At 42.6% G+C, this 21,769-nt stretch overlaps 3 protein-coding genes across 3 annotated transcripts; 1 reads left to right on the forward strand and 2 right to left on the reverse strand.

The window, feature by feature from the left end:
- Nucleotides 1-2,001: 2,001 nt before the first annotated feature.
- On the reverse strand, nt 2,002-11,899 carry LOC140270157 (protein tyrosine phosphatase type IVA 2-like). The gene is made up of 8 exons (XM_072365253.1): nt 11,643-11,899; nt 9,066-9,203; nt 8,868-8,993; nt 7,300-7,834; nt 7,118-7,210; nt 5,042-5,172; nt 4,315-4,389; nt 2,002-4,206 (listed from the first exon to the last, which is right to left on the reverse strand). Exons 4-8 carry the CDS (start codon nt 7,393-7,395, stop codon nt 4,095-4,097), a joined length of 507 nt encoding a protein of 168 aa, XP_072221354.1. The 5' UTR covers nt 7,396-7,834; nt 8,868-8,993; nt 9,066-9,203; nt 11,643-11,899; the 3' UTR covers nt 2,002-4,094.
- Nucleotides 11,900-12,090: 191 nt separating this feature from the next.
- LOC140270593 (tripartite motif-containing protein 16-like) lies at nt 12,091-14,379 on the forward strand. The gene has a single exon (XM_072365790.1). It carries the CDS (start codon nt 12,096-12,098, stop codon nt 13,860-13,862), a length of 1,767 nt encoding a protein of 588 aa, XP_072221891.1. The 5' UTR covers nt 12,091-12,095; the 3' UTR covers nt 13,863-14,379.
- A 3,376-nt stretch (nt 14,380-17,755) lies between these two features.
- LOC140270710 (tripartite motif-containing protein 16-like) lies at nt 17,756-20,599 on the reverse strand. The gene has a single exon (XM_072365904.1). It carries the CDS (start codon nt 20,564-20,566, stop codon nt 18,836-18,838), a length of 1,731 nt encoding a protein of 576 aa, XP_072222005.1. The 5' UTR covers nt 20,567-20,599; the 3' UTR covers nt 17,756-18,835.
- Nucleotides 20,600-21,769: the final 1,170 nt, after the last annotated feature.

The raw sequence follows: 21,769 nt of genomic DNA on the forward strand, positions 1-21,769 counted from the left end.
CTGCTGTAGATCTGCTGCTGTGTTTGGGATCTTTGTCCTGTTGATGAGCCAGTTTCAGCCCAGCTTTAGCTGTGGGACAGATGTCCTCACATTTGACTCTAGAATACTTTGGTATCCAGAGGAGTTCATGGTGGACTCAATGACTGCAAGGTGCCCAGGTCCTGTGGCTGCAGAACCAGCCCAGATCATCAGCCCTCCACCACCGTGCTTGACAGCTGGTATGAGGTGTTTGTGCTGATATGCTGTGTTTGGTTTCCTCCAAACGTGCTGCTGTGCATTAGGACCAAACATCTCCACTTTGCTCTGGTCTGTCCAAAGGACATTGTTCCAGAAGTCTTGAGCTTTGTTCAGATGCAGCTTTGCAAACCTAAGCTGTGCTGCCATGTTCTTTTTAGAGAGAAGAGGCTTTCTCCTGCAGCCCTTCCAAACAAGCCATCCTTGTTCAGTCTTTTTCTAACTGTGCTGTCATGACCTTTAACCTTTAACATGCTAACTGAGGCCTGTAGAGTCTGAGATGTAGCTCTGGGCTTTTTCACCTTGGGGTGACCTTTAACCTTTAGCATGCTAACTGAGGCCTGTAGAGTCTGAGATGTAGCTCTGGGCTTCTTCACCTTGGGGTGACCTTTAACCTTTAGCATGCTAACTGAGGCCTGTAGAGTCTGAGATGTAGCTCTTGGCTTTTTCACCTTGGGGTGAACTTTAACCTTTAGCATGCTAACTGAGGCCTGTAGAGTCTGAGATGTAGCTCTGGGCTTTTTCACCTTGGGGTGACCTTTAACCTTTAGCATGCTAACTGAGGCCTGTAGAGTCTGAGATGTAGCTCTTGGCTTTTTCACCTTGGGGTGACCTTTAACCTTTAGCATGCTAACTGAGGCCTGTAGAGTCTGAGATGTAGCTCTTGGCTTTTTCACCTTGGGGTGAACTTTAACCTTTAGCATGCTAACTGAGGCCTGTAGAGTCTGAGATGTAGCTCTGGGCTTTTTCACCTTGGGGTGACCTTTAACCTTTAACATGCTAACTGAGGCCTGTAGAGTCTGAGATGTAGCTCTGGGCTTTTTCATCTTGGGGTGACCTTTAACCTTTAACATGCTAACTGAGGCCTGTAGAGTCTGAGATGTAGCTCTGGGCTTTTTCACCCTGGGGTGACCTTTAACCTTTAGCATGCTAACTGAGGCCTGGAGAGTCTGAGATGTAGCTCTGGGCTTCTTCACCTTGGGGTGAACTTGCTGGGACGTCCACTCCTGGGAAGATTGACAGCTGTCCTGAATGTTTTCCACTTGTGAATAATCTTTCTCTCTGTAGAATGATGGACTCCAGATAGTTTGGAAATGGCCTTATAACCCTTCCCAGACTGATGGGCAGCAACAGCTGCTTCTCTAAGATCATTGCTGATGTCTTTCCTCCTCAGGAATCAGTAAAGATTCACTTAGTTTTTCCACATACTGCTTCTGTTTTGTCAGTTTTTCTTCAGTAAATAATGACAGTGTAATATGTCATGTGTTGTTTTCACCACATTTTAACATCTGATGATTTTTCAAGATGTCCAAAAATGTAAAAACATAAATAACTGAATATATTTTAATTTTTTTCCAAGCTTCAGTAATGACTTGTGGTATTGTGTTCATTCCCCGTGGCTCTTTTGTTCAAGGTCAGCTCCTGTATGTGTTGACAGGGCCGTCAATAAAACCAATCATTCACACAGAGACACACTCGCTCTCAGAGTTCATGGAGTTCATTTCAGATTAACCCATCACATGCATCCTGGAACTGCTGCAGAAACAGACCGGCACACAAAAGCTAAATCATCCAAGTATCCAACAGCAGTCCTGACTTTTCATTATTTTATAAAAATGTGGTTCGCTGATGGAATTTAGACTTGATTCCAAGTGGTTTTTTAACTGAAGTTAATGATAATTTTAGGTTTAAACCAGAATGACTTGAAATAAACACACAGATGAAAATAAATGTTTCCCATTGTGTTAAAATAGACAAAAAACAACAGTTTTTAACAGCACTAAGCACTTTAATTATCCAAGACGAATAGTTCCGTTTCTCAGTCAGATGAACATTTCACAGAAACACGGTAAAAATAAATAAATAACAAGAACAAGGAGGCACAAGATACAAGGGAAAAGAAAATAAAACTACAGAAAAATCAAAACAGCACAAAGACCCAGGAGCTTATCATGAACACAGCAGCTGGCTGAAAGAGCCGGAGAGGCAAAAACTATGGCCGCCATGTTGGCTGCACAGCCCTCTGACATGTTTGTTGTGACACAGACGCACAAAGAATTTGGGAGACTGTCCGATTTATAAATAAATATACATATTTGGCTTATTTTCATACGACAGATGTGTTTGTGAGGATCTACTATCGTTCACTATCCTGGACTGCTTTCATACAGATTATAACCCAACATTATCTACGCTTGAGAGTCTGCTGGAGGATTAATATCAGATGCTTTCTGTCATGTCTGGAGGACTAAAACTGCTGTAATCTGAAATAAATACAAAACTATTTAAATGGCTACATGAATAAGTTATATAACTGAAGCTAAAATTAAGTTTAAAAAGTAATTAATGCCCAAACATTTGTATAAAATGTAAAAGAAATACATTTTTCTGCTGTGATTTTAAAGTTTTTTGTGTAAAATGTCCTCATCCTTTTACTTTGCTCCTCGGTTTTCAATTTTATACGCTATTTTAATTGGAATCTATTTTAATTCCTTTTTGTTGTTCCCTCCAAATTTTTAATTTCCTTACTTTCGTTTAATTTCAGCTTTATTAAGCATTTCTGCTTTATTGTGCAAATGAGGGTGCTTTCAAATTGTTATATCTGTTTCAGAACGAAGCCACAAAAACCGGAAGTGGGGAAAGCCAATGGCGTTAGCGGCTAGCTTAACTTGCAGTTACAACAACGGCTGAAATGCAGCTTGTCCCGCAGCCTCGCTCTTTGTTCAGATTTTATAAAGAGCCGCTGTATTTTAAGCAGGTAAATTGGTGACTTAGAAAACAGAAACTACACCGTGATGTTGAATTAAAAAGCTATCTCTATCGTAGCGTCGATACCGGAAGTATACATTTTGCTACTTCCGGTGTCGGGTAAAAAAACGATCGAGTCACGCGATCATAAACCAATAGGGGAAATCTGAGCCCATGACACGCACTGAAAGACCGCCCCCTCATTTGCATAAGTAAGCAGAAACGCATTCAGGAACGTAAATATACATTGAAGCAATAAAATACATTTATTTCACCATCTATCAAATTATTTTTGCATTAATTACAGTTGCATTTAACATCACATGAACTCATTTAGCCATTTGTGTATTTTTGTGATAGTTTCAATAAGAAGTGGAGGCATAAAAAGACTGAGGACACGCTGCCGACTTTGTGTTCTGAACGTTTGATGGAATATTCTACTAAAACCTTTAAGTGTTCCGATATCAATACATTCACCAACTCACCTTTAACACGATGTTTCTCTTGCACTGGTGATACTTTTTGAGTAAGAGCCAAACATTTACAGCCAATCCAACTTTGTTCTTGTAAAGCAGACTGAGTCTGATCTGGGACATATAACAGGCAGGTAAACTGTTCTTTTAATACAGCACATCTCAAACTGAACACATATTTGTTTTTGTTTTTTAAATCTGCATCAAAGCACATTGCTTAAAAACTTGTCTTCGTCACAGGCAGCTCACTGATTTGGCCAATGAGATATATGATGCAAAATGTGTAATAAACCAGCAGGGCTCTGCATCCACAGGCTGACAACTACTCATTTTAGTGTTCAGAGCTGGGAACAACCGTGACGCTGCATACTATAAGAAGTAGAATGAATTAGCTGTTGGGGCATACGGAGGCTGCACCAATTGTAATGTTTAAAAATGAATCTGCACCTGAAACAGAACTGATAGAAGAAGCTTTGGAGTAAATGTTTTTGAGTTTTACAGACGAAATTAAAGCTTATAACTCTCTTTCACTTTAATAATCTAAGCATTGTGGGTCGTGGCTACAACTTCAGGTGAGGTTACAAACCAAAGAGAAGGAAAGAAAACGTACCACCTTCACTTTTTTCTCTTTAAAGACTCCTACTGTACACAGCAGCTTTGTCCGTTAGCGTCTTTGGAGCGCAGACACAGTTTAGGCTTGTAGTTCTCCAGGTAATGCAGCTGTTTGGCATTCAAAGCTCCACGACGTTTTCTGACATCAAAAGAGAAACGTGAAACAAACCCAAAAAAAGGTTGGAGTTCGCCCTTAAAAGACCAGAATAAACAGTAACAGGGATGGTGAAGGGTGCGAAACACTCACTGTCTTATCAAGTGTACGGCATCTTCATACTCCATCCCACACTCGATTAAAGCCAGAGCCACCAACACAGGAGCTCTGAAAACAGTTCAGGAAAACATCACAAATCGTCAAAGCAAAATAGGAGTTCTTACACTCAGAATCAAGTAAAATCCCTTTTATCTGACAATGAAAACAGTGACTCTAAAATTCACCAAGAAACACGCCCAAAAGGAGCTCATTTTGACCTTTAAAGACTAAAGAAAAAGTCCTGTTGGTGTCAGATATATCCACTGATTTCCTGCCTTTTTAACATGTTTATACTGATTTTAATCCTTTTAACATATTTATATATATATATACACCAGTTATTATCCTATTTAACAAGCTTATACAATGAATAAATGAGCCATGAAGAATTATTTCCTGAATACTTACATTTCTCTCGTTAAATAAAGAACTTTCAAACAAAGGGGAACTAAAAAATGCCAGGATTGGATTTTTTAGAGCGTTTTACACTAAAATACGCTCCAAGAACAGAAAAAAAAAAAAGGACATTTTAGATTTTTCCATATTTTGTCACCTCTGACTTTCAGATCAAACTCTGACTGCTGCTTCGACCCACATCTACAGACAGTGTGAGCCGAGGAGACTCAGGACACACACTGACAAGAGCAAAGGTGTACGGTTCAAAGTGACACTGTTCCTCCATCTCTGATGTTTGTGTGCATCCAGACTACTTCATACTGACCGTCCCAGTCCAGCAACACAATGCACAGCCACACAGGAACCGGGCTCCTCTCTAAACTTCGTCTGCAGCAGACTCAGCCAATCGTCAACCACCTGGTCTGGTGGGGCAGAACCATCATCAAATGGCCAATCCTGGAGAGAAAAGTCTTTATTTAGTTTGACTTTCTGTTGCAGATCAGCTAACAGTCATGATTCTGTGGTAGATGGACAAAGGACTGTAGTGCTGAAGCACTTCCTGTTACCTGCATTTTCAGGAGGTTTAGCATTTCCACTTTGTACATGTTGAACTTAGGAATGCAGCAAACAAATATTGATCCTGACAACATAACTATAGAGCAGCAGCTATTAGCTTTGTAGCTAACATCCAGCTGTGTTAACATCTGTTAGCTTCTCTCCTGCTGTCTCTGCTTTCATGAACTGTATTTTAATGCAGCTGAAATCCTAATAAAGCCTCTTATTTCCTGTTTTATTGTCTGTTATCAGACATCACAGTGACTCAGAATAACAGCACCTTAACCAGCAGCCTCTGATTTAACAGATGCAACATGTCTGATAAAATGAGCTGTTTTTATCCTGGTTGGACTTGATGTGACTCAGAATAATAGTTCACAATAACAGGCTAAAGCTGCTCTGATGGGCAGAGGCACATTAAGGACAATATGATGCTGTGCTGGTGCTAGCGGGGTAGTTCTGGTAGTTCTGGTGACATTTCAACAGAAATTAGCCACAATAAACACAAGTTGCCTCAACGTCCTTCTGTTCTCTGCTAGCTTCCTTCTGTTCTCTGCTAGCTTCCTTCTGTTCTCTGCTAGCTTCCTTCTGTTCTCTGCTAGCTTCCTTCTGTTCTCTGCTAGCCTCCTTCTGTTCTCTGCTAGCCTCCTTCTGTTCTCTGCTAGCCTCCTTCTGTTCTCTGCTAGCCTCCTTCTGTTCTCTGCTAGCCTCCTTCTGTTCTCTGCTAGTTTCCTTCTGTTCTCTGCTAGCTTCCTTCTGTTCTCTGCTAGTTTCCTTCTGTTCTCTGCTAGCTTCCTTCTGTTCTCTGCTAGCTTCCTTCTGTTCTCTGCTAGCTTCCTTTTGTTCTCTGCTAGTGTCCTTGTGTTCTCTGCTAGCTTCCATCTATTTTCTGCTAGCGTCCTTCTGTTCTCTGCTAGCGTCCTTCTGTTCTCTGCTAGCGTCCTTCTGTTCTCTGCTAGCGTCCTTCTGTTCTCTGCTAGCGTCCTTCTGTTCTCTGCTAGCGTCCTTCTGTTCTCTGCTAGCGTCCTTCTGTTCTCTGCTAGCGTCCTTCTGTTCTCTGCTAGCGTCCTTCTGTTCTCTGCTAGCGTCCTTCTGTTCTCTGCTAGCTTCCTTCTCTGCTAACAAGCCGACTGATTTCCATTAAAATGCTAACATGAAATGTTCTTTTGCGTTTGTTCCGCTCAGTGGACTCGATATGTGAACTGGCTGCTTTCTGCTGAGATGCTATTGCATCAACGTCATGCTAGCATGCTAAGCTAACTGGCTTTTACAATGGACACACTGTACAGTATTTTCCCTTTTATTTTCTTTGAAATGCTCCCAAACTTTAGACATTTTTCCTCTTGTTCTCTGATTTTGCTCCTCGTTGTTGTGCGACAGTAATAACTGTCCGTGTGAAACAGGATAACTGCTGAGCAGCACACGTTGGTGGGAGGTAAACGAAAGCATCAACACTGATAATTTGCATCGAAGAATCGTTTTCAGCTCCAGCTGATTTGCTTTATGTAAAAATATCCGTGCTAATAACCTTAAAAACAGCACTCTGTTCCAACACAGTCAGGATTTTGTTTACATATGCATGTACAATGTGTTCTACGGTTAATTCTGGTGAACTTCCAGATGATTCATATCCGACTGCCATTTAGATAAAGCTTTTGTTCATATTTTGCTGATGTTGTCACATCACTTAAAGCTACATTTCAGTTCCATATTAAGACTTAAGTAATCTGGCTTAATCCTTTAATGACTGGAGTGCCATTAAATGTTTTTACTGTCAGCCATCATTTACAGATCATAGTTTTCTTGACATAACTAGATGTAAAAGTGTAGTGTGTGCATCCCTTACCAGGACTTGTATGCCTTCGTGTTCCACCGGCGTCTTGTCATAAGTGGCGGCGCACACCCTCACCAGCGTGTTCACTCCAAATGCCTTTAAATCCTGCTCATTAAAACAAACACAAAAAGTCACTCTTGTTCTCCCTAAAAAGGAACAGAAACAAATAACATCCAAACGGAAGCTTGTCGTACCTCGATAAACTTTCCCAGTTGTGGATTCGTGGGATTGTGCGTGATGAGGAACCTCAGACAGTCGTAAGAGATTTCCACTGGAGCTGGTCGGTTCATTTTTAGACCCAAAAAGGTTTGTTAAGAAAGAATGAAAGTCTAAAAAAGGACTGTGCTTTCTCTCTGAGACTGAGCAAAGGGAACCTTAACTTAAAGGAAAGCAATTTCACTAAAAAAAATCTGCAGTTGTGTTTGTTTAAAAAAAATAAATATCACATTTGGTAAAAAAAACAAGTTGGGGGGGAAAAAAGGTTCTTGGCAAGCAAATAAAATTGGCTTGTTTACTTGAAATCTAACAGATGGAGATCAAGAGAAAATGAGATCTGTGCTTCGTCTTTTATAAATCTGTTAGCCCATCCAGAGAAGACTCGGAGCAGGAGACGAAAGGAAAATACGGAGAGCAGAAGAAAACTCCCAGGCTGCAACCGAAGCCTCGTCTGGGTCACAGGCAGAAGGTTGGCTTGTCCTCATATGGGTCGAACAGGATGGCAGTAAGGACCTGTGAGGAGATGAAGCATCTTTAAATGAAGCTCATTTCGTCTCCATTCACCGATTCAGCTGAAATTATAAACCGAACCACGTGTTCAAAGTGATAAAATAACTGCCTGAATAAAACAAATCTGCCTTCTTCTCGCAGGCGTGTTTCGTTTGAATGAAGGCGGCGGCGTCACATCCAAAACGGAGGAAGTGAATGACATTAAAGGCCGATACGGGATGCGGTTACGTGGAAGAGTTTCAGAACGGAAGATGTTTTGGTTTAAAGGGTGACGGAGCAGAGAGGGCGGCGCACTAAGCACGAAAAAAACGACTTCCTGGAACTATCTGAGAGCTTCACGAATCATGTGACCATCGACTGTTTTGCACACGCTCCATCTTCAGCGCCCGGGGGACGCTCAGATCCTAATGGCGGTAAAGCGGGTGGACGTGGAAGGTGCTGGAAGCCAGTGTGTCAGCTGTAACGAGGACTGGATTTCTCAGAATACTGATGAAGTGTACCGGAGGGGAGCAAAGAATACCTCTGCAACGCCCCCTGCTGGTAAATGTTGGTACATACGTTAAAATGTGACCGTCTCTGGCACCTAAACTTCATCTGACCAGCTGTATTAGTGTTCGACTTGATCGATCGTGAGGTTTTATTGCTTTTAAAAGCTTTAATGGAATTGATTAGTTAATAACTATTTAAAAGATTAAAGGGGCATGCGTTACAGAAAGGCTGCAGTGGATGCAGCGACGCACCAACTGAGAGCAGCGGCCGACCGCTTACAGATGTGCAATCTAAGGCGCCGCCACACGATGATGTAACCAGTGACGTCATCACAGGCAAAGCAGGTGATTCAAGTTTCAGACTTCATAAACTTTGGGTCACTCTGCGTATCAGTTTAAGCTTTGAGTACAAGTTCGAAGGGTTAAAGACGCTCGAAGGCTGTTTATTCATCATCTTTTTTTAAATCATGAAGGATTCAAAGCTCCGCCCCCTAATGTAGCAAAGTAAAAACGGTTTATTTTTGACTCTTTGCCTTTGTGTCACTGACCTGTGTGTGTGAATGGCAGTGACTGCGCCTCCCTGTGTCCTCCGGTTCACTTGTCCACAATAAGCAGCAGGTGCTGAGCTTGGCAAAACTCCCCTCCAAGCCTCGCAAACGCCATACATGTGCAGCCTGCGTGAGACAAAGTCGTGAGTGGCGGCTGCGACTGGGAGGGCAGAGAGGCTGCGTGGGTTAAACACTCACTGTGATGAGAGCTGAGGAGATGGTTCATTGAGCGCACACGGGAAAATGTGACGGCTCTCGGATGTAGACACACCATTGATGATGCTGCTGCTTCTCTGGGTTCTGGCTGACACGACCCGCTAGCTTAGTGCTAACCCGCTGTGAAGAGGAAAACCGAATCATTCAAACTGTCAGTTCAAAAGCACAGAAACACAAACGATTAGCCGGCATCAAGCTCAGGCTGATGAGCTTCACTTTGCTCCATTAAACTCCTAAAACTGCTTTGCTGGAGTAATTCTGCATCTTTATCAACTTGCTTTTAAAGGCGTCAGTGTCTGTTTGGAGCATGTTGGATGCAGATAAGAAGCAACACAACCTGAAGGTGACTTTAAGGCAGAGTAGGATCAAATGTGAGCGTGTAGCCAACGTCCCTGATAGAGAAGCCTTAAATACCATCTTTTCCTGCCGTGATTTTAACACCAACCTGCTAGAAACCTCCATTATTGGCCACGTTTCCACTCCGATTAACATCTTAAATGTATGAAACGATGAAAGGCGACTAAAAAAAAGTCTTGTTTTGAAGAATAACGTTCAGAACTGCAAAGTTTCACGTGACCCGATTCGACAGCTGCTTCAGATCCAACCCAGATATTCTCATCCTGAAGAAGCAGAACATACGAAGCCGGTCCTTAACCCATTCATATGAAATTCTCTTCATGTAACACTGCGATAAGACTGCATTAGACCAAGTGTTTTCTGTGGAATACTTATAGAATAATATCTGTAGTTTAGAGCTGCAGACCCACATCACAGCTCACTGAGCTCGTCTTTAAGGAGTTTTCCCGCCATCCTTTTTCCACAAAGTCAAGGAAAAGCCTGAAACCTTTTGTCAGCTCGAACAGACCCTGGATACTGTAGCCTTTGGTCACCGCTGAACAAACCACATTCTTCAATTAAAGACTCTAAAAACGATAAAAGACATTCACTGATGAGCTGGTAGAAAGTGTGAACCTTTGGTTTCACTTCCTCTGAGGTTCCTGCTGTTAAAGCACGCCACGGTCGGACTGATTAAAGCCTCTTTAAACTTGGTTAAACCAACCAAACCGTGTCATCGCCTGACCCACTTATCTGCCAAACAACGAATCACAGCAGAGAAAGCTGCCATCAGCCAATCCTGCGCGACCATTAACGGCGGCATACTTGACCAACCTTTTTCCAGTCGAGTTTAGCGTCACTGCAAAATAAATGTGCCAAATATATTAAATCTCAGCAGACTCGGAAACTTAAAGGGTGGTAATGATCCGTTAACTCAAACTTTGCTGATTTGGAACAACTAGTTCATTTTAGCTTTAATCAAATTGTTGAAAAGCAGAATTTTAAGTGCGTTTATTGCACTTTTGTGTGCGAAAATGGAACAACTTACAGTTTATTCACAACACAAATGATTAAAAAAACTACAGTTTATTTACTTTGTTTTAGAAATGTACTAAAATATATTGCACAAACTGCCACTAATAAACAGGAAAAAGTATTTAATAGTAAACTATGTTATTATTAAGTGTAAAAAGTGCACTTAAAACTTTAATGTATTTAAATATATATATGTATTACAAAATATACTTTCAGGGCACAGTTACTGTAATTATTAGAGGATAAAACTTTAAAACAAACTAAATAAAATAATTTTAACTTAAAGTATGTTTTCTTTAAATATCCCAATATGGTGAACAATTATTCTACTGTTACATAATGCGCCTCTAAGTTTTAGTTTATGACTAAATACTTTATAGTAGTACAATAGTTTTCTCACACAGAAAATAATCACGTTTCAAAGCAGGAATATTAACAAAAAACTCAGATATCAGTCACCAAAATAACATTACTATGAATGATTTTATTATATATTATCATTTTAAAGTAATGCACATAGCTGCAGATTAACATAAGATCAAGTGAAACAACTTGAAACAAATCAAAATAACAATAGAAAATGTAATAAACTTGGAGGGAAGTTTACTAATCGATCAGCAGAAATGAATCACGAATATCAAGTCAAAAGAGGAAAAAATCTCCAATAAAAGCGTCTCTAGAAGAGATTTCAAAGAAGACACCCACCTTGCTGACCTGATTTAATCAGACAGCTCGATCAACAATTTACAGACAACAAATAAATGCTTAGAGAGACAGTTTTTAACGAAGTTAGAGCCTTAAACACCTGAAAAACTAAAAGTTAACGAAACAGCCGTTTAACTGTTATCGTTAGCTAATGCTAGGCTAACGCTAAAGCACCAAGCAACCAGCTAACGAATTTTAAAAGTCGCGTATTGAATAAAAACTAAAAATACGCGGTTCACAAACGGAAGCTCATTATTTAGAAAATGTCCCATGAAAGTGTTAATTGAAGCTCCGGCAGCCAGGTGGTGTGAAACCAGGTCAGCAGCCGTGTTCCCAGCCCCGGAGCATGCTAACACGGCAGGCTAACGCGTCCACCGGCTGGCCGAGGATGCGGTGACCTTGTTAGCAAAGCCGCCATCGGCTACTCACCAGTGACAGTTACGGTGACGATGTGAAATACATTCATTTAACCCAAATACTTACAAAACGCAGACGTTTCACGACAAATCCACAAGATTCTACTGACAGAGACGAGTCTGCGTGGGAGACATGTTGAGCAGAAATTTCGAGCGAGCCAGAATACACGAGACAACTTCCGGTTGTAGGATTTACAAAATAAAAGTTCCATTGACGTCTCATTAACGCCAGCCTCGTCTATTTTGACTCTTGGTACTGATGAGAACAGAACGGCTGCCCAGGAAACCCTCCTTACAGTATCTCTCTCCGACCACTTATGCTCCTGAAATGGACTGAACTCTGATAACCTCCCTGTTCCTCCTGCTCTCAAACACAGCAGCTCCACTCTGTCCACCCTTCCCTTGTTCCCTCCCCTTCAGTTTCCTTGTTCCCTCCCCTTCAGTTTCCTTGATCCCTCCCCTTCAGAGCTCAGAGTAGTTTCAGTTTTGAAGAAGTGAAACTCACTCAGTCGCTGTTGAAATGGCGCAAAAAGGAGATCAGCTGGAAGGAGAAATTCTCCAGTGTTCGATCTGTTTGGATCTGCTGAAGGATCCGGTGACTATTCCCTGTGGACACAGCTACTGCTTCCACTGTGTTAAAGGCTTCTGGGATGGAGAGGATCAGAAGGGAATCCACAGCTGCCCTCAGTGCAGGCAGACATTCACACCGAGGCCTGTCCTGGTGAAAAGCACCATGTTAGCAGCTTTAGTGGAGCAGCTGAAGAAGACTGGACTCCAAGCTGCTCCTGCTGATCACTGCTATGCTGGAGCTGAAGATGTGGCCTGTGATGTCTGCTCTGGAAGAAAACTGAAAGCCATCAAGTCCTGTTTAGTCTGTCTGGCCTCTTACTGTGAGAAACACCTTCAGCCTCATTATGATTCACCTCCATTCAGGAAACACAAGCTGGTGGAGCCCTCCAAGAACCTCCAGGAGAACATCTGCTCTCTTCACGATGAGGTGATGAAGATGTTCTGCCGCACTGATCAGAAGTCTATCTGTTATCTCTGCTCTGTGGATGAACATAAAGGCCACGACACAGTGTCAGCTGCAGCAGAAAGGACTGAGAGGCAGAGAGAGCTGGAGGGGAGTCAGCAACAAATCCAGCAGAGAGTCCAGGACCGAGAGAAAGATGTGAAGCTGCTTCAGCAGGAGGTGGAGGCCATCAATCAGTCTGCTGATAAAACAGTGGAGCACAGTGAGAAGATCTTCACTGAGCTGATCCGTCTCCTCCAGAAAAGAAGCTCTGAGGTGAAGCAGCAGATCAGATCCCAGCAGGAAACTGAAGTGAGTCGAGTCAAAGAGCTTCAGGAGAAGCTGGAGCAGGAGATCACTGAGCTGCAGAGGAAAGATGCTGAGCTGCAGCAGCTCTCAGACACAGAGGATCACACCCAGTTTCTACAGAACTGCCCCTCAGTGTCAGCACTCAGGGAGTCTACACCCTCATCCAGCATCAAGATCCGTCCTCTGAGGCACTTTGAGGCTGTGACAGCAGCTGTGTCAGAGCTCAGAGAGAAACTACAGGACCTCCTGAGAGAGGAATGGACCAACATCTCTCTGAGAGTCACTGAGGTGGATGTTTTACTGTCAGAACCAGAACCAGAACCAGAACCTGAACCAGAACCTGAATCTGAACCTGAACCTGAACCAGAACCAGAACCAGAACCTGAACCTGAACCTGAACCAGAACCAGAGAGCAGAGCTGACTTCTTAAAATATTCATGTGAAATCAAACTGGATCCAAACACAGTAAACAGACAGCTGTTCTTGTCAGAGGGGAACAGAAAAGTGACTTTAATGGAACAATTTCAGTCTTATTCTGCTCATCCAGACAGATTCACTGGATGGCAGCAGGTCCTGAGCAGAGAGAGTCTGACTGGACGTAGTTACTGGGAGGTGGAGATGAGAGGGAAAGGAACAGTTCGTGTAGCAGTCGCATACAAGAACATCAGGAGAGCAGGAGATGGGAATGAATGTTTATTTGGTTCTAATGACAAATCTTGGGCGTTAAGATGTGACCAAACCAATTATTCATTTTGGTACAACAAGATAAAAACCTCCATCTCAGGTCCTGTATCCTCCAGAGTCGGAGTGTACCTGGATCACAGAGCAGGTATTCTGTCCTTCTACAGAGTCTCTGGAACCATGACTCTCCTCCACAGAGTCCAGACCACATTCACTCAGCCGCTCTGTGCTGGAGTTGGGTTTTATATATGGTCTGAAGGTGGTGCGTTCTGTAAAATCAAATAGAAAGAGGAAACTCAAGCTGCAGTCAGCACTTCTTTAATAGTTTTAGTCTTGAGCTCATTATTGTTTTATCTGTAAAATGCAGAGAGATCAGCTGTCATTCAAACTGTGATTCAACAGCACTTTATCTTTTGATTTGTAGTTCTGTTGATGGTTCGGTTTCTTTCAGCCGTCTTTACCAAAACAATTTAATCACAGAAAAAAGGTGTTTTTTTTGTCACTTGTTGCCTTTCACAGCAGTGATTGTGTTTGTGTCGTCATACAGTGAAGAAAATCTAAAACACAAGATGGAAATACAGGAAAAATTATTTTACCTTCTTATCTGGAAAATGTTTTGCTGAGTTCTGATTCAAAGAAGCTGATTTTTGTATCATTCTGGACTTTAGATGATTTAATGTGTTGCTTCAGATCTGAAGTTACGTCTGAGTGATGCTGTCATCTTCACTGTTTTTCTCTTTGGCTTCACAATGAGGCTCATTGATTGTAAAGTGTGAATTCAGAGTGATTAAAACCTCTAGTGTCTAATATCTACGGTGGCTGAGAAGTGCAAAACCATTTTACAATTAAAAAAAACATTAAAAAAAAAAACCGAACAAATAATAGAAAAAAAACATTAAATTTTAGGAAACAAATTCATATAAAAAAAAAATACATTTTCAAAACAAACACATTTACATTAAAAAAAAACGCGTGCCGACACAAAACTAAAAGTGGCAAAACAGTTAAAAAGCGAAAACCAAATTAACAGAAGCCGGAAAGGGAACGTCCTAAAGGCCGGACGTGACGTCACGGTGACCCAGACTTGTAGTACAAACAACTGAATTTTGTAGTCCTGCTTCACGTGGAAAGTCAGCGGTGATTTTTGATGGCAAGAACTCCGCTGAATGTTTTCTTTTTTTAAAGTTTATGATAACTGAACAATGTGTTGTTTTTTTTGTTGCTAAATTGTCATTTTGTTATGTGAGTTTGTTTCCTAAAATATTTTTTTTATGCTAAACAACAACAAATCGTTCCGTCTCATTTTAAGCATCGAGACACAATAACTGCTGTTTGATGCAGATTTATGTTGTTTACTGAGAAGTTTCTTTGTTGCTGCTCAACTGCTGACTGACAGATTTTAAAAGTTAAGAACTCAAACATTAAAATGTGCAGTTTAGATCAAGTCTAGTCACTGAATTTAATTTATTTAACTATATTCACCTTTTATTAAAAGAAGCTATGTTTTCACACATCACATTCCGCACAAACTGAGATTATTTAGATACTCTGACCTGGAAACTCTTGTCCTCAATCTTTCCCAGGTTCCATGAACGCAGCATCAGCGCTTCAGAGTGGAAGGATTATTTAGCGTTTGATTCCTGCAGTGATGTGATAAAAAGGGGGAAACCGGGTGCAACAAAGGCTGTTTTTGGTGGGGGAGATGGGGGGTGTTGTTGGACAAATGCAAGACAAACAAGTTAAACACACCAACACTGGTGTTAAGTATTTACAGAGGAAAAATTCAGATGTGCAGATGGACACCATGCGTAAATATGAATAATTAAGGTGGAATTCATACACATTGCTTGTGACTGAGACAATGTAATCAGATTACAAAAGTTAAGTAACCTTAGAGCAGTTGGATTACATTTGGAAAATGTGCAATTAGACCCAGTTTCATGGCCAAAGATGACCCGATTACATCTTTAAATAACGGCAGTAAAGACGTTAAAGAAACACGGTGCATCTGTGCGTGTGTATGTTTTTCTAGAAGTAATCTGTGAAGAAATAACCACATTTTCAAAGTTTGTGTCCAATTTTAAGCATCAAGTCCAACATTTTTAATGTCCTGAGTTCCTGCACAAGTTTTCAGATCGTTAAACAGTGCGTTACATTCCACATTTCATTTGTATCCGGTAACAAAGTCCATTTGAAGGTTTGTGGACGCCGACCTGCTCATATCAGGAGTTTGAGGCACACGGCGACTGGATGTTGAAGTCGTTGCTGCCATCTGCTGTTTCACCTTCAGCCGAACATGTGCAGAGTTTTAAAGACTGTTTCAAAAGGTGCTTCCAGTCAGAAGTGGATTACTTTTTCATTTTTAACCCAACTCTTAGAAAAGAAAAGGAATGAAACATGTTTAATGAACTGAAATCTTTAAACATTTGAAACATTCATCCGTACCGAGCGACTGCCTTCACTTGTGGTTAAATTTATCATTTTTAAATGTTCTTGAACCACTAATGCGCTGAACCACATACCCAAATGGTGCGTTGGCCGGCATTTGACCGTCTGAAGTCCAGATGTCCACCGCTTGGTGTCCGGATGGCTCCAGCGCAGCTCCGGATCCGACGCGCAGGTGCGTTTAACTGTCCCTCAAGCGCAGTGTTCACTTTACGGGCCGAGCTCAAATCGTGGCAGCGGCAGCTAAAAAATGGCACTTCTAATGGCAGCCTGAGCTGCCACGACTGCTGCCGCTGTTTGTGGAGGCCAACGGTGGTTATTCGCCAACGGCTCATTATCTAAGGACAGTTATTAGCTGGAGCCTGTTACTCGATCATTGCTTTCAGAGGATGCTGTAGATATTGGTTGTTCTTTAATAACAAGTCTTAGACCCTTAACACGAAGTCACAGCGTTTACTGAGACGGAACCTATGTCTTACAAAGTGTTTTGTACATATATATACATGGATGACGAAGAGTTATTCCACAAACAGTCGGTTTATTATGGAGCCTGAATGGTTACTGTTGGCCGTAAACGCACCAAAACCAACAACACACTCAAATATTAACCTGCCTTGTCGTTGGTGACATTGTGAGGAATATTTGGTGTTTTGAGGGCCTTAATGAGGCTGCTGCGGCCATTCTCTCAACAAGTGCACTTCACACCAAAGAAACCAATATTAATAAGAATAACTTCACCAGAGCAGGCGAATAAAAACGTTGTTCTCACCGAGTTCCCTTCCCCGTCAGCTCCTGTGTGAGTGATGGTGATGATGGTGAAACTTGCCCCTCTCTGACCGCTCCTGCACAGATTGAGTTGGTGTCGCTACTGAGAAAATGGTGGCGCAACACTGCAGGAACAGCTTTTCAAGAAGATGAGCAAGGAGCAGAATATGTGTAACCACGTCAGTCCTCGGTACTGGCAGGTTCAGTTCTGTCTTTCTCTGCTGGTACCCTGCGGTGTGTTTCAGGAATGCTTTTGAGACTGGTTTATTCTCTCCTGCTGGTCGGGCACGGTTAATTCACACATACTGCAGGGGGATGGAAATGCTTAATGAAGGAACTTAAACATAACTCCCACAGACAGACTGCTAAAAAGGAGCCGATTTATCTCGGACGCATCCGTCCCAATACTGACGTCCATCAGGTGCAGCTGATGACGTAACCACGTCAGCATTAAGGAGGAGACGCCCAAGAGCCAACAAACCACAGTATGCAGTAACTTCCAAAATCACAATAATAAAAGCAAGCGGAATAATAACTATTTACTCCGTTACATATGCACAACTTCAACTTTTCTCTCCACACCTCCATTCATGATGGTTTATGATATGTTGGTCAAACAGGTTCACAATTCACCGACAACAGCGACCTAATGGACCCACGGGAAGGGCGGGAGGATCAGTAGCGCGTCCCAGTTTGACCTCTGTCCTGGTGTCAGCAGCACAGATGGGAGGAGAGTCCTGTTAATGATTGAAGTCTGTCTGATGCAGACTCTGTGGACGATCAGTCTTTAAGTTACCTGAACGGGGATTTTGTCAGATGGGTTTTTAAATCAGGATTTTATTAGAGCGACAGTCTGGAAATGCTTTAAGTCAGCTGACACTCAATGGGCTGATTTTCAGCCCCAGTTTGTGACAAAAGGAACAGACAAATATGTGAATGAGAAAAGCTTTATTGGGAATTCAGCAGGATTAATATAAACTCATGCTTTTTATTCCTTTTTCCTCTTTTTTTAAAGGAAAAATATGTAAAACAGATGGAACTTTGGAGCATTCACGGAGCTCCCAGACTTATTTAAGTCTAGTTTACATTCACATTTATGCATTTAGCAGAAGTTTTAATCCAAAGTGACTTAGAAGGAAAAAGGAGAAGCAACAATCGAGTATATTTTAACAGTCACAGTTTACAATAGAGCAGCTAAAGCTGTGTTCAGGTCAGTTAAGAGCAGTTCAACAGAACAAATGCTGAGTGTAAACGTGCAGGAGTGATCTGATCCTCAGCCTCATCATCTGGATGCATTAACCTGATTTTAAGAAGCTGAATTCTAATTCAGTGAATTCTAACATGTTCACATGTATCTCAGAGAGTCTGGATTTGCTCTGACTAATACAACATCTATTTCTTGTGCTTTATCCTCCTGAGATGCAGCATTTTGTTCTCTGTAAGCGAGGAGCTTTTAAATAAAGCTGTGAAACAAAGAAGGAGGATCTACCACAGCTGACCTCAGTGACTCTTTAAGTGTGAATCCTCCTTTAGCAGCTTGAAACTCCCCCAACAGTCAGAAAGAGCTGAAGACAGAACAACACTGACTGCATCATCATTTTAATCAATTATCTGAATAAGTGATAGAAGTTTGAATCACGTCTGCATTCAAACTTTACAACAAGCAGCAGAGCTAAACACCAGCATCACGTCCACATTCAGACGTTTCCCTTCACCAGATGAATTTAAATCATGTCGTCACCTTGAATCCAGACATTTGTTGTCTGGACTCGACAGAATGTCTTCAAACATGAAACTGAACTGAAAATCTTGGCTGTAAAAAGCAGAACATAAAGAAATATCAGAACCTTCGGTTTTAGTCGAGAATATTGAGATTTCCAACCAAAGAAACTGAAACGTCAGCAGAACAACGTCAACAAATCACTGATTACCTGAAAATCTCTGAGCAGTTTGGACATGAAGCCACGATGGGACTAAATGAGTCACAGAATGAATCAAAATGAAAAATCACAGATTAAAGCTCACTGCACCTTCAGCTGCTTCGTTTTTCAGTCGACAAATTTGCAACTTGTTCCTGAAACAAAAACCCAAAGTCCAGCATAGAGCGGCTGAGTGAATGTGGTCTGGACTCTGTGGAGGAGAGTCATGGCTCCAGAGACTCTGTAGAAGGACAGAATACCTGCTCTGTGATCCAGGTACACTCCGACTCTGGAGGATACAGGACCTGAGATGGAGGTTTGGATGTTGTTGTACATAAATATATAACTGTTTTGGTCACATCTTAACGCCCAAGATTTGTCATTAGAACCAAACACATATTCAGTCCCTCCTCCTGCTCTCCTGATGTTCTTGTATGCGACTGCTACACGAACTGTTCCTTTCCCTCTCATCTCCACCTCCCAGTAACAACGTCCAGTCAGACTCTCTCTGCTCAGGACCTGCTGATATACAGTGAATCTGTCTGGATGATCAGAATAAGACTGAAGTTCCTTCATTAAAGTCACTTTTCTGTTCCCCTCTGACAGGAACAGCTGTCTGTGTGCTGTGTTTGGATCCAGTGTGATTTCACATGAATATTTTAAGAAGTCAGCTCTGCTCTCTGGTTCTGGTTCTGGTTCTGGTTCAGGTTCTGGTTCAGGTTCAGGTTCAGGTTCAGGTTCTGGTTCAGGTTCCTGCAGTAAAACATCCACTTCAGCGCCTCTCAGTGAGAGGTTGGTCCATTCCTCTCTCAGGATGTCCTGTAGTTTCTCTCTGAGCTCTGACACAGCTGCTGTCACAGCCTCAAAGTGCCTCAGAGGACGGATCTTGATGCTGGATGAGGGTGTAGACTCCCTGAGTGCTGACACTGAGGGGCAGTTCTGTAGAAACTGGGTGTGATCCTCTGTGTCTGAGAGCTGCTGCAGCTCAGCATCTTTCCTCTTCAGCTCAGTGATCTCCTGCTCCAGCTTCTCCTGAAGCTCTTTGACTCGACTCACTTCAGTTTCCTGCTGGGATCTGATCTGCTGCTTCACCTCAGAGCTTCTTTTCTGGAGGAGACGGATCAGCTCAGTGAAGATCTTCTCACTGTGCTCCACTGTTTTATCAGCAGACTGATTGATGGCCTCCACCTCCTGCTGAAGCAGCTTCACATCTTTCTCTCGGTCCTGGACTCTCTGCTGGATTTGTTGCTGACTCCCCTCCAGCTCTCTCTGCCTCTCAGTCCTTTCTGCTGCAGCTGACACTGTGTCGTGGCCTTTATGTTCATCCACAGAGCAGAGATAACAGATAGACTTCTGATCAGTGCGGCAGAACATCTTCATCACCTCATCGTGAAGAGAGCAGATGTTCTCCTGGAGGTTCTTGGAGGGCTCCACCAGCTTGTGTTTCTTTAATGGAGCCACATCATAATGAGGCTGAAGGTGTTTCTCACAGTAAGAGGCTGGGCAGGTTAAACAGGACTTGATGGCTTTCAGTTTTCTTCCAGAGCAGAAATCACAGGCCACATCTTCAGGTCCAGCATAGCAGTGATCAGCAGGAGCAGCTTTGTGTCCAGTCTTCTTCAGCTGCTCCACTAAAGCAGCTAACATGGTGCTTTTCACCAGGACAGGCCTCGGTGTGAATGTCTGCCTGCACTGAGGGCAGCTGTGGATTCCCTTCTGATCCTCTCCATCCCAGAAGCCTTTAATACAGTTCCTGCAGTAGCTGTGTCCACAGGGAATAGTCACCGGATCCTTCAGTACATCCAAACAGATCGAACACTGGAGAATTTCTCCTTCCAGCTGATCTCCTTTCTGCGCCATTTCAACAGCGACTGAGTGAGTTTCACTTCCTCAAAGCTGAAACTACTCTGAGCTCTGAAGGGGAGGGAACAAGGAAACTGAAGGGGAGGGAACAAGGAAACTGAAGGGGAGGGAACAAGGAAACTGAAGGGGAGGGAACAAGGAATCTGAAGGGGAGGGAACAAGGAAACTGAAGGGGAGGGAACAAGGAAACTGAAGGGGAGGGAACAAGGGAACTGAAGGGGAGGGAACAAGGAAACTGAAGGGGAGGGAACAAGGAAACTGAAGGGGAGGGAACAAGGAAACTGAAGGGGAGGGAACAAGGGAACTGAAGGGGAGGGAACAAGGAAACTGAAGGGGAGGGAACAAGGAAACTGAAGGGGAGGGAACAAGGAAACTGAAGGGGAGGGAACAAGGGAACTGAAGGGGAGGGAACAAGGAAACTGAAGGGGAGGGAACAAGGGAAGGGTGGACAGAGTGGAGCTGCTGTGTTTGAGAGCAGGAGGAACAGGGAGGTTATCAGAGTTCAGTCCATTTCAGGAGCATAAGTGGTTGGAGAGAGATACTGTAAGGAGGGTTTCCTGGGCAGCCGTTCTGTTCTCATCAGAACAAAGAGTCAAAATATATGAGGCTGGAATCAATGAGGCTGGAAGCAGGAGTCTTTAGTGGAGAATATTCTTTAATACTGTGTGCACAGGGTCCTACAGCTCGCATGCATCAGAAGTAAGACCTCAAACTAACAAAGCAGGTCCTGTTTATACTCTGAGGTACGAGCAGAACAACATGTCGTCTTTAGGTGGAACTTTCTTCATGTGGTTTCTGAAACAAAAGTCCAGACATACTGGTGCCATGCTGACATGTCGTCTGTTTTCTCTGAACCCACTGGTACCGTATGTCACCAGACTGACCTTCTGAGGTCATACAGCATCAGTCAGGTCTGACTTCCCCCAAAACATACTGTCAGGTACTTTATATTTAACCCCAGTTTGTTATGACAGAGCTTATTTTCCATTAAAAATCCTGCTTTCTCATTCCAGTCAGTTTGAAAAGAAGCCGTAAAATAATTTGGCAGGTTTTTTTTTGCTTTTTGTCGTCTCCAGTTGTTCTGGGATGTTATCCCACTTTAATATAAACAAACCTCCGTCTGAGCCTTGCACATGCACAGCCTTACCAGTGAACTCAAGTGTTGTATTTTAGACCCAATCCCAGCCAGACTGTTCAGGG

The sequence above is a fragment of the Leuresthes tenuis genome, unplaced genomic scaffold (assembly GCF_036924035.1).
Source record: "Leuresthes tenuis unplaced genomic scaffold, fLeuTen1.0.hap1 SCAF_15, whole genome shotgun sequence".
NCBI classification, from domain to species: domain Eukaryota; kingdom Metazoa; phylum Chordata; class Actinopteri; order Atheriniformes; family Atherinopsidae; genus Leuresthes; species Leuresthes tenuis.